Here is a 12,819-nt window from a genome sequence, read left to right as displayed (position 1 = left end):
TTAATAGGTTCCCAACTAGTCTCCCTGCATCTGCCCTGGTCCCTTCAAAGATGTTCTCCATGCTATAGCCAGGAAAACATTTTCAAAACCCCAGTCATCGCTGACTGCTCTTAGGGTAAGAAATAGATCAAATCTCTTCCAAGTCAGGCGCCTGCCACCTTCTCTGGCCTTGTCTTGCACCATGCTACCCGCCTTGCTCTCTGCATTGCAGCTACACTGCCCTTCTACCCTCTCCACACAACCTCCTTGACTTTCTTTTTTGTTAGATTAACTTATCGTTAGAACTTGGCTTAAGCCTCACTCCCTCCAGTCCCAGTTAACTGGATCCATTTCCCCCGTTATTGACTCATTGCACCACGTACCTCTCCTTCATGGCATTTATTCAACAAATATGTGTGAGAATAGATTATTTGTCTCTCTCCTACTAGACTGTAAACATTCCCTGGCTGAGACCTTGTCTTTTTCTACCCACTTTTGTACTCTCAGTATTCATATATCTAGCATAGTACATGATACACAATAAATGTTTAGTAAAGATTGGTGAATGTAAGAGAGAATGAGTGAGTGTACATGGCATGAATTCTCCACTCTCCTAGGGGTATGTAGAGCACCATAGATACTCTGTCTTCATTGAGACTATGTCCCTTGGATGTTCTTAAATACTTTTCATTTTTGAGTACTTTTATTATTCTCTTTGGCACTAGAGTCATTTTAGCACTTTTTGGTACATGGTATTATGTAAAGAATTGATTCATTTAGTCATTCGGTAAACATGCACATTGTCAGACATTGTGCTTGGTACTTAGGATGTAATGGTAAATTAAGAGACAAGCCTCAAGGTGAGCTAAACTAGTATAAGAAAAAAACACATGGACCAACTGTTCAGATTAATGAGGTTAAGTGCTAGAAGAATATGGGTCTGTATATGATACAAAGGGAGAGACGACAGAAGGAAGCACCACTGTCCCTTCTTGAGTCAGAGCAGGCCTTGCAGAAGAAAAAATATCTAAGCAGGCTTTTGAAGGAGGAGGCAGAGGGAGAGTTTCTCAGTGTAGGGACAGGATGTGGAAGGGAAGGGTGTTTGGGGCATGAGAAATAGCATGTGCAAAAGCACTGAGGTGAGAAACATCTGGTATATTCAGGAAAGAGTAAGTAGTAGGGACTATTAGGGACGAGAATAGTGGGAAATAAGACTAGAAAGGTAAACAGTTGTCAGGTCCCAGGGACTTGGATTACCTTGCAATTACGTAATAGGAAACCATGCAAGAGTTCAGGCAAGAGAAGGACAAGATCACACTAGTGATCCAGCGGTAATTCCAGAGGCTGCAAATGGAATAAATCAGAAGCATAGTATACAAAGATTTAAATACAGTGGGAACTGACAGTGATTTCTGTTTGTTCTCAGTGATAAAACGGAATAACCAAAAATAAGATTCATGAGCAATACTGGTTTACCAGGATTGAATTAAAATCTCTTGAAATACAATTGCTCTGCTGAATATCTGTAGGAATGACTGACTTCCGGGTATCTGCTGTATGGTGAACTTTATGAGAGTTAATCTTAGCAGTCTAAGCAGAAGAGTAATTTTCAAAGCATACTAAAGAACAGTTTCAAACAGTGCAGTCCAACCTGAACTAGGAAACCACAGCAGCAGGCATACCAGCCTGGCATGTAGCGATCAGAAAGTCTTTAAGTGAAGATCTTTTGTAGAATGTGAAATACATAAAGACGCTGACATGCTAATTGTTCTCAGTCTTGAAAATAGCAGTGACAGCCACAACCCAAAGGACAAGTTTCGTGTGTGTACATTGTGAGTGGTGTGACTTTGACCTTAAGCCATAGACACACTGGTCTTGTTCCCACCCACGGCTTCTGATATGCCTGTATGTCCTTATGGAGGCCGAAGGGGATAAGGGTGGATCATGGTGGGGAAAGGGAGTGTGCATAGATTTCAGTCTGTAGAAGAAAAACTCCATGACTTCTGATTTTACTACCATTACTGCTAAAGTAGAGTAGCAACACTCATCTCTTAGTAGTCCCACAAATTGCAAAATCAAGCATGTAGAACTGCACACAATAAATGACACCTATGAATTAAAAAAGCCAACAGACAAAAATTTGTGTAAAATAACTCAGGAAGTTAGGAACAATCAACAGTTACAAAAATGCTTTTTTCTTTTTCATCTAGACCAAACGATTGAATATTTGAGAAGTTATAAAGTTTTTTTTTTCTCCTGAATAAATTATAATTACTGGTTCTGTTGGTATTACACATGCCAGGACCACAACTGGAGGTTTAAATAAATCCTATTATTTTGGTACATTTAAGATTACCAAACTGGATATACGTATTCTTGGTAGCTTCCTACCACCTCTAAAAATGCTGAGTTAAAATAAGTCAGTTAAAATGCTACAAACAGAATATATTTGAACAAGATGACACGAATTTTCAATATAAATAGGGTCTGTTTTATTTCCATACACTGTTTCTTTAGCCTAAGAGACCTTCTATTTGTTCACAATATGTTTGAATGTTTGTTTAAGCATTTAAGAATTCAATGATGAATTCCATCCTATCCTTTAACTTTTTAGAGTCTTAAAAGGTGATGTCTTTAGGACTGAAAAATGTAAATCTTAGAACAAGCAATTCTGTCAAATGGGTTCAACAGCTATTATAAATCTTCTGTAATTATTAAAACCACAGTTCTGTTCTGGACCCCCAAGGTTTAATTAAGGCAGTTCTTGGGGTAAGCTGGAAATTTGAAGTTAACCTCGCTTCAGCCTATCATATTTTATACCCACACTTTTGCAGGGACCTTTGAAACTACTGAGCTCTGAAAATACTCAAGACATAGAAGTATATATGGAGACATAAATTTGAATGCATTTATTTCTGTCATAAGATTACTTTCCCCCAGTCCTTTAGTTGTTTCCAACCACCTTTCTTCCAGTAACCCCTCTGTTTGGCTCATCTTTTCCAGATAATCCCCTTTACTAGCCACGCCTTCTAAGGAGTAATTAAATTATGGATAATCCGTGCATGGCCAGTAGTTTAAGATAGGTGAAACTAACAACTCCCAGGGAGCATTGGTGCAATCCTGAGCCCCAGTGTCTCCTTACAAACAGCTATGAGAGGAGCGTGTGGTAGGAACACGAGAGCGTCAGAGGATGTTATAGTGAGGTTGCCCTAAACTTGAGTGGAGCAGTCGACAGTTCCATATGTCTAGTTCCATTTGCCATCCAGAACAATAGTTGATTATAAATATCTAGTCTAAGGAGTTCAAATCATTTTCCTTGGAGAGTGTTTAGTTGTTTTATAATCTCTACCTCACTGATTCTAAAAACTTTCAAATTAAATTAACTGACATATTTAACCTAGAAGAAAAATAGCTATAGGTTACCAAATAGAATAGAATATCAATAGAATGCTAGCAGTGATTGATTTTTTTACTTGATGACTAAAGACTAGACTAGTACATGGAGTAGGACATTTCCGTGGCACGTGTGTTTTGTGTGGTACTCCAACTATTTTCCCCTGAGAAGTAGATTAGATGTTTCTAAAAGAATATGTGTATGCAGATTTTTAATACTTAAATACTATTTATTAAACCCTCCTATGAATCTGGAACCTGTGTCCCAGAGAGCTTATAATTTGGTGAAGTTAAATCATACAAGTACACCTGAAATAGTTACACTGGGGTAAGGGAGTATTGGCAATTCATGTGGGATGAAATTCTGGAGGACCGTGAAAGCTAAGAGTTTGGATTTAATGCAAGAGCCAGGTACCTGCTCTACATTTTAGACCAGGCACATGCTATGAAGGAAGTAGGATTTTGAAAACATTAATTAGGCAGTTCCAGAAAGATGAGCATAAAGTCATGACTATAGTGGTAAGTGCAGTATAAATGAAGAAAGGGATTTTTTCAAGACTTATTTCAAAGAAATGTCTGGGTTTTTGGGGGAGTTGGGACATCAGGGATAAATGATTTAAGAGTCAGATTATTAGCGGTTTGAGCCTAGGTAAAGGGAGTTAGCTGTGAAAGACCGAGGCTGTGGATGTCAGTTTTCATTTAACATCTTGAAGAGTGTATGAAACTATGAGAGGAGATGAGATGTAAGCAGCCAGTAAACTTGATGTCTTAAATAGTATAGATTTAAGTGGTAAGGTGCATTGAGGAAGGAATGGGGAGCGTAGTATTTAGAGAGTCAAGAGTGGAATTACCTTGTAAACCATTACTTAGCAGTGACTGAGGTTTTTCCTTGATTTAGAGTATATGGTCCATCTCATTCTAGGAAAGCTTATCTGAAAATCCAGACTTAGAAAAGAAGATACATTAAGGAATAATTGCATTTAAAAGGATTTTTCATTTTCAGCAGGATTCATCATAAAGTTCATTTTAAATAACTGGACTTACTAATTTAAAAGAGAATATGATTTACCAAAATTTGGTTAGCATGCAGCCCTTTAGGGCTATACTTATTGAGGCACCTGTGTTCAAATAATATGTTTCTTCCAGAGCAAAAGATACTATAGGGAAAATTGGCTAATAAAATGAAAAAATGTTAGCAGTAAAAATCTTTTCAGTGGGGAAAAATTAGGTTTTTAATATTCATTTGTACATAGTACCCTGTGACAAGAAGACTTCGACCATATGTCTTCTATACCACTTCATTATTTCTAACAATTCCTTTTTCCCCTCCTACTCTGTAGGTGTATTTAGCCCGACAGGAAGGATCATCTTACGCTTATATTTCCTGGAAGTTTGAGTGTGGGTCAGTTGGCCTAAAAGTAGATGGCATTTCCATTAGAACAAGTAGTCAAACCTTTCAGACTGGAACAATACAGTGGAAATTGCGATCTGATACAGCAGAAGTAGAACTGACAGGCGGTAAGCATTTGACTGGAGAATTAATCATCAAGTTTGTATTTAACACTCTGAAGAATAATCGTATTTATTTGAGATGTAGTTCTGAATTTTTCATACCTGAGAGTTATTCATTCATTGCACTAAAAAAAAATTTAAAAATTAAAACCTGTATAACTTCATTGTAATAGAAGGGCTTATGTTTTTTATTGTGAAACACAAATGGCAGGAGAAAAATCATTTCTTTGTTTCAAAGGACACATTTCCTTGATTTTTACCTGCAAGTCAGGTATATAAAATGCATTCCAAAGCTATCTCTTGATGTTCTTTAAGTTACCAAAAGCAAAGTGTTAATTTTTTTTTCTTCAACAGATAAAACTCTTCGCTCCTATCATGATTTTTCTGGTGCCAGTGAAGTTATTTTGGAAGCAGAATTAAGCAAAGGAGATGGTGTTCTTGCTTGGCAACACACACAGCTTTTTAGACAAAGCTTAAATGACCATGAAGAAAATTGTTTGGAGATAATTGTAAAATTCAGTGACCTTTGAGAACCTAAACATTATGGAAAAGCTGGCAATAATCAAGGACTTAACCATGTTCTAAAGTAGTCTTTTGGTTCAGTGCATGCTTAGTTGGCAATTTACTGCCCTCTGCTAGCATATTTCTTTTGCTGGCTATCCATCATGTAATCCTCATGAAAATATATCTTTATACTATGGACCATAATGAAACCTGGAATTAAAAGCTCCCTTCCATATGTGACTATAATTTGGAGTAAAGTCTTATTGACCCAATATGCGATTTTAATCTAAAAACTGTAAGTATAGTTTTAAAAGTAAAATGAAGGTATTCATGATTAAGTGCTATTCATCATTATGGTAAAATCTTATGCTAATAATAGTAATTTGACATTTTCTGATCAGCCATTAATTTCTTCGTAAGTAATTGAATTAGATTTCCTAAGATTTTTAATTTTTAATAAATGTGAAAGTGTAGTATCTCATAAGTTATAATGCATGAAAATTTTTATGATTGTAAATACATAGGCATTTAAGAAATAAAATGAATTATTTTGCCTTACATCTTTTTAGTGGTTACTTAGGCTAAATAAAAATCTTTAATAAGTATCCTAAACATTGAAACCCGCATGAATAGACAAGAGTTATGAAAACATTTAACACTGACTGCATAAATTCAAAGATACATTATGAATCCATAATATGTGGATGCTTCAGAAAATGTTTTATTTTTGAGTTTACTTTTGAGTATTTTTATCTACCTCATTGAATAAAATATTCTTGACTTTGAAACTATGTAACTATATATTATACAGTATTTATATGCTATGTTAACAGGTTTTTTGTGTATGTTCCATATAACCTCTCCAATTAAATTTGGTGAACATTTATTAGGTGTTTGTGTACAGAAGCATTGTGGTAGCACTGTGAAGGAGGCTATGGTGAAAAAGACACAGCCCCTGTCCTCTAAATGCTTTTGTGATAACCTGTAAAGTGAGTTTTCAACTCCTCATACAAGAAAAGTACATTCTCAGAGATTCTCACCCTGTGCAAGTCAGTAGAACATTTACATGCATTATAAAATATGTACTAAAATCCTGAAACAAAGGTCTTATATTTGCTTTTTAATTGTAGTCAAACTCTGTTGAGGATCACTTTCTTGCTAAAAAGTTAGATTTCAAAAAAAGTAGTTTGTGCATATAAAGTATTAATATGTCTTGAATATTAGAAAGTTTTCTGGAATTCTGAGACTCTTGAGTTAATCATAGCATTGTATAGTGGCCAAATACATAAAATTGGAGAGACTTGACTCTTACCTGTCTTGAGGTATTTGGTATTGGCACAGTGAGTATTTTGATGATCATGTGGCCCAACCTTCTTAACCTTCATGAGAAAATCTGGAGATCTACAAGCAGCTTTATAAAGATGGTAATAAAAATGTGGGAACTCAATTGGATGTACTTTATCTGTGAAAAGGATACATTCTAATTTTTACTTTAAGCGGAAAAATGATTAGAATTGAAATATCCATGTTTTTATAGAGTTGAACTGTTGAAAAAAGGTAGTTTCACACTTTTCTTAAATGTATTCCATGAGAGTTTCAACCCCAAGGGTACCCAATGCATGTTATTAGATATTTTATTATACAGAAAAGTTTGAAAATAGTACAGAAGGTATGAGACAAAACAATTCTCAATAATGTGTACAGCTAAGGGACAGTAAACCAATAAGACACAAGTAACTTAGGCAAAGAAGGGCAGATAGTGCAGACCCCCTTGGTAAACTGGCACTAATATTAGGATACGCTTTATATAGTAAACATTTAGGATCTTCTCGTTTAGAATCACATAGTCGGTTGTAACTAAAGAGTGGTGCAAAAGCCCTGAGGGAATAACTGCACCCAGTTCTTCAAACATGCTCTGATTGATTAGCGTCCTACTGCCATGGCTCATTGTTTGAAAAGGATTTATACCTTGGTTTCAGGTTAGATCCCATCGTGATGCATTTTACACAGTCTGCTTTTTGTTGCAGTGTTTTTGTAAAGTAAGTCTTTTGCTGGAAATCGCATTCTTAAAATGAACAAGAAGTTAATCTAGGGCCGGCCCCGTGGCTTAGCGGTTAAGTGCACGCGCTCTGATGCTGGCGGCCCGGGTTCGGATCCCGGGAGCGCCCCGAGGCACCACTTCTCCGTCCAACGCGAGGCTGAGTCCCACGTACAGCAACTAGAAGGATGTGAACCTATGACGTACAACTATCTACTGGGGCTTTGGGGGGAAAAACTGAATAAATAAAATCTTTAAAAAAAAAAGAAGTTAATCTGATGCTTTGATCAATTTACAAGCAAAAGTGCCTCAGATGAAGGAAGCGCTAGAGAATACTTTATCATGGACTTTTCGGGTAGGAAGGGTTGTTAGAGATCATTTAACCCAGACTCTTCACTTTTCGCGGAGGAAACTCGAACTCAGAGACATAAAATGATCTATCCAAACATTGATGGATTAGTGACATAGGCAAGATTCATTTATATATCTCAGTCTTTTTTCTACCAAGTTGTAGGGTTACAGAATTATAGACCTGTCTGTGGGTTGCTGTTTTATTAGGTGTTTCATGAATATAGATACTTGGATGGGAATGTTCACATTGAGGAGGTATTAAAATTGATATTAGAACCAGTGATTTTTCTAACTAAGGTTAAGCTTTTCTGGAGAATAAATTTATTGTAATTTGATGATAGATTACTCCAGATATGGTGTATGCTTTGGTATTTGTGTAATAATTTTTTTAAGATTTTTTTTTCCTCTACAACACAATAAATTGTGTTTTGATTTTATAGTCCAAATGAATACACTCTTATAAGCTCATTGCTCTGATCCAGGTGGTACTTCTTCCTTAAATACTTTTGAGGGAAGAATAAGACAAAACCAATACAAGTCATGATTGGGTTTATTCCACTTAGCATGTATCCACTCACATCATTTATATTGACCAAAACAGTGCTTTATCTCTGATAAGAGATTTAAAATGGACCTAAAGTAAAAATGGCCACATTTGAGTGTCTAATAAGTGCCAGTGACTTTAGTGTCTCATTTGATCCTAGCAGCATTGTATAGTAGGTAGTGTATCTTATCCCCATTTTATAGATGACGAAACTGAGAGGCTGAGAGCCATTATTTTTTTTTTATTGATGTCTTAATGGTTTATAACACTGTGAAATTTTGGTTGTACGTTATTTTTTGCCAATCACCATATACATGTCTCCCTTCACCCCTTGTGCCCACCCCTCAACCCCCTTGCCCCTAGTAACCACTATACAGTTTTCTCTGTGTGTTGGTTTATATTCCACATACGAGTGAGATGATGCAGTGTTTCTCTTTCTCTCTCTGGCTTATTTCACTTAACATAATAGGCTCCAGGTCCATCCATGTTGTTGCAAATGGGACATTTTTGTCTTTTTTATGGCTGAGTAGTATTCCATTGTATATATATACCACATCTTCTTTATCCAATCATCAGTCGAGGGACACTTGGGTTGCTTCTACTTCTTGAGAGCCAGTATTTTAATACTTTTGTGTCTAATAGCCATTTCCTATTCATTTCAGAACCACAATTGAAAACAGAAGTGGAGACCTTGCTCTCTTCTCTTAATTTTCTAAAGACTTGCCCTGAGATCACAAAACTGTAGCAGCAACTCAAAATCCATAAGTAAGCCAAAAAGGGCCTCTGAAGAGCTAAAATAAATATCATCAAGTCTAACCACTAAAGCTCATATTCTTTACTATAAGAGGGCATTTTGGGTTGTCACTTAAAGTCTGTTACTTACTGATTTTAAATGTTTAAATTATGAAAGCCATTTTTGTTAAAAATTCAAACAAAACAATATTATAATGTAAAAGTGCTGCCTCTGCTGCCCACACTCCACCGTTTTCAGAAGTAACTGCCAAAATGTTTACATGTGTCTTTCCAGAGCTTTCCTCTAGATGTTCATATTCATACATGTACACACACACACAAAATCAGTTTTCATGTATTTGGTTTTTTTGTTTTTATGTAAATGGAAGTGTATTTTCTTTCTGTTTGTTTTCTTAACAATATGTCTTAGAAATCTTTCCGTGGTCAGTCAGATCTGGCACATTCTTTTTAACTGCTCCACGGTATTCCTTAATTTATTTTTCCATTATTCCCTTATTTACAAATGTTTAGATTTTCCTCTCTTATTTTGTTATTGCAAACACTACTGCAGTGAACATCCTTATACGTATTTCAGCTAGAATATATGCAAAGATATGTATATTTTAAATCTTACTATCTACTGTCAAGTCGCCCTCTAACTGAGATTTACACACCTAGCAATAGTGTATCAGAGCACCCATTTCCTCCCATTCTTGCCAAAACTAAATATTCCAATTGTGGTAGCCAGCCTCCAATGATCCTCCTGGCTTTCACGTCTTTGTGTTTTCCCTTCCACACTAAATTAGAGCTGGTCTGTGTGTCCAATAGAATATGGTGAAAGTGACCATCTGGTATTTCTGAGGCTTGGTCCTAAAAAGCCTTGTTCTCTTGGACTGCTTGCTCTGGAGGAAGTCAGTTGCATGCCATGTGGCCTCCCAAGGTCTGTGGAGAGGAACTGAGGGCTCCCTCCAACCTCCAGCACCAACTTGCCAGCCATACAAGTGGATCCTCCAGCCCCAGTCAAGCCTTCAATGACTGTAGCTTCATGAGAATGAGATGCCCCAAGTTGGAACTGCCCAGCCAAACCACTGCTGAATTTCTAATGCACAGAAACCATGAAACATAATGATTTGTTTAAAGACACAGAGTCATTTTCTTATTCAGCATTAGGTTACTGTTATGGGCTAAATGTTTGTGTCTCCCCAAAATTTGTATGTTGAAACCCTCACCCCCAATGTGATGGTATTAGGAGGTGGGGCCTCTGGGGGAAAATTAGGTCCTGAAGGTAGAGCCCTCATGAATGGGATTAGTGCCCTTATAAGAAGAGACATGAGAGATCTTGCTTCCCCTTTCTCTCTGCTTTCCACCATGTGCAAATACAACAAGAGAAGGGCCATCACCAAGAACCCAACCATGCTGCCACCCTGGTATCAGACTTTCAGCTTCCACCACTGTGAGAAATAAATGTTAAGCCCCCCAGTCTATGGTAATTTGTTACTGCAGCCTCAACTAAGATAATTACTAAAACAGCCATGTTATTTTTGCCAATCTGATGGGTGAAAAATACCTGGTTTTAACTTACATTTCCTTGATTACTTGTGAGATTAAGTAATTTTTCATATGTTCATTAGCCATTTTTCTTAATTTTCTGTATATATTTGCCTATTGGGTGGGTTCTTTGTTTTGATAATTATTTTTAATATCCAGCTTCTTATGATTGGTTTTCTTTATATCAGCTTGTGCTTGTTTAATGATTCTAATATTCTCTCTCTAAGATTACTAATTAGAATGTTTCTAGAGGTCTCTTTTGTTAGAGAATTATCTCTATTCTGGATCATATCACATCGTTCATCTTGGTTTCTCTTTCATGTTGTTGGTTTTCCTTAAATGTTTGATTGGCTATGTTTATGATTAAGGACTTAGTTGACAATAACAGGTAGCTGGCCTGGGTTTTCTCACTTATTGTGTAGGGTCTTTCTTCACCAGGCCCCTCCCTTGGTTGGGAGGGGTAACTGCAGATCAGGGTAAGTGGTGGGTGTGGCAGGCCTACAGTGAGCTTCGCCATAGGGTGCCTGAGCATCAGGCAGGCAGACGTGCTAGAGACACCCCATCCCTTCCTGCTCAGTGTTCATTTAGATTCATTTGCTTCAGGGATTTTCTTTTTCCCTCTATGATCTAATTTTATTTTTTTCTTAGATAAAACATTTACATAATTCCAAAGTCAAAACTGTATAATAAGGTGGAGGCACAGAAGTCTTGCTTCCATCCCTCTTCTCTCTCACTTCCCTATTCTCTTCTCCCACCCACCCCACCCTCATGGATAACCATAATTATTAGTTTGGTTTATTCTAGTTTTTCTTTTTGAAAATATAAGCAAAAAACACTTCTCCTTTACATCACAATAGACACTATACTAACCTTCAGACACTATTTTGCATCTTGCCTTTTTTTACTTAATGGATCATGCAGATCACTCTATATCAGTGTTTTAAGAGTTTCCTCATCCTTTTTACAGGTGCATAATATTCCTTTGAGTTCACAATGGTTCATATTTTGGGCTGTCTCTAGTCTTTTTCAACCAACAGTTTAAAATTATGTTAGTAGATTTAACATAAAATCTGGATTTAAGCTTATACTGAAAAATTGGATCATGTGACAGCACTGTGTCTGTCCATAATGGCAGCAGTTGAGCCTGATTAATAGCTGTGCTTACTTTAAGACAGGACCTGTGTTGTGCATTATAGGAGTTGTGAGGGCCATAATCCCCATACCCCGTGTCCCCAGCTCTAGTGCTGAAGCCTAGTGTCAGTCACCATTTACTGTAATACTTGCACTGCTGTTCTTAGAGAAATATTCCTCTGTTCTCATGTCTACCAAGATTATAAAATCAAAGACTAAATGGGTTGGATGATTTTATTTATTAATTCAGTTTTATCTATAGTCACTTTACTCATAAAGGTTAGCTGCTTGTATATGTTGGAGTTTGTGACTGCCCTAAAGAAATGTACTATTTTATTTGTGCATATTTCAGTCGAGTTTAAAGTAATTGCTTGATATTACAAGTTGTTTAAAGCAAGACAGTTTGACATGTTAAATAAATAGCTTTGGGGGAAGTTGTTGTCTTTAAATTTTTAGGAACTTAAAATCTATCAATAAGTTAAGATTGTAGGAACCATTTCTGTTATCAAATGCAAAATCTACAGGACTTAATCTTTATATCTTTATGATTTGAACCTCTTCCCAACTGCTTTTAATTTTCTGTGAGGCAAATATACTCAGTTCTTGTAGTTGTCTTTGGATCCTTCTGCTGAATAATTCTCAGGATGCTTTGTAAATATCACCATTGCATTTGGTGAAACGAGCTCTGCAGAGTGGCCAGCCCCACAACAGCACTCTCATGATTTAAAAGGATTGTCACTAGTAACTGTAGTTGTTTTTTCCCGATATCCCCTGCTATTGCTTGTTAAGATTTAGTTTTAAAAGTTAAAAAAAATACAGAGAAATATGAAGAATGATATGACAAAAACCAGTAAATGAAACACATTAATATTTCATTTCATTTGCTTCATCTTCTCATGAAAATCAAAACAGCACTTCCGAAGTTGAAGTTCCCCAGGGACCCCTTGTCAGTCCCGTTTCCCCTTCCTTCCCCAGAGGCAACTATAATCAGGAATTTAGAGTTTATCTATTTCATGATTTTTTACTTTTACTGTATACATATATTTAATAATACATAATATTGATTTATATAGTTTTAAATCTACAT

The 12,819-nt window shown here is 36.4% G+C and overlaps 1 protein-coding gene across 2 annotated transcripts in view; it reads left to right on the top strand.

The window, feature by feature from the left end:
- The window catches only part of NGLY1 (N-glycanase 1), a 52,764-nt gene extending 46,818 nt beyond the window's left edge, over nt 1-5,946 (top strand). The window contains exons 11-12 of one of the 2 annotated variants that reach the window (XM_004419431.2): nt 4,713-4,890; nt 5,239-5,946. In XM_004419431.2, coding sequence (XP_004419488.2) covers nt 4,713-4,890; nt 5,239-5,414 — 354 coding nt within the window. In that variant the 3' untranslated portion in view covers nt 5,415-5,946. The remainder of the gene's footprint in view (nt 1-4,712; nt 4,891-5,238) is intronic. The other variant, XM_004419432.3, reaches the window with a different exon arrangement.
- Nucleotides 5,947-12,819: the final 6,873 nt, after the last annotated feature.

This window comes from Ceratotherium simum, chromosome 5, assembly GCF_057802395.1.
Source record: "Ceratotherium simum simum isolate JZ-2026a chromosome 5, ASM5780239v1, whole genome shotgun sequence".
Taxonomy (NCBI): domain Eukaryota; kingdom Metazoa; phylum Chordata; class Mammalia; order Perissodactyla; family Rhinocerotidae; genus Ceratotherium; species Ceratotherium simum.
This window is presented reverse-complemented; position numbering and strand designations above follow the sequence as displayed.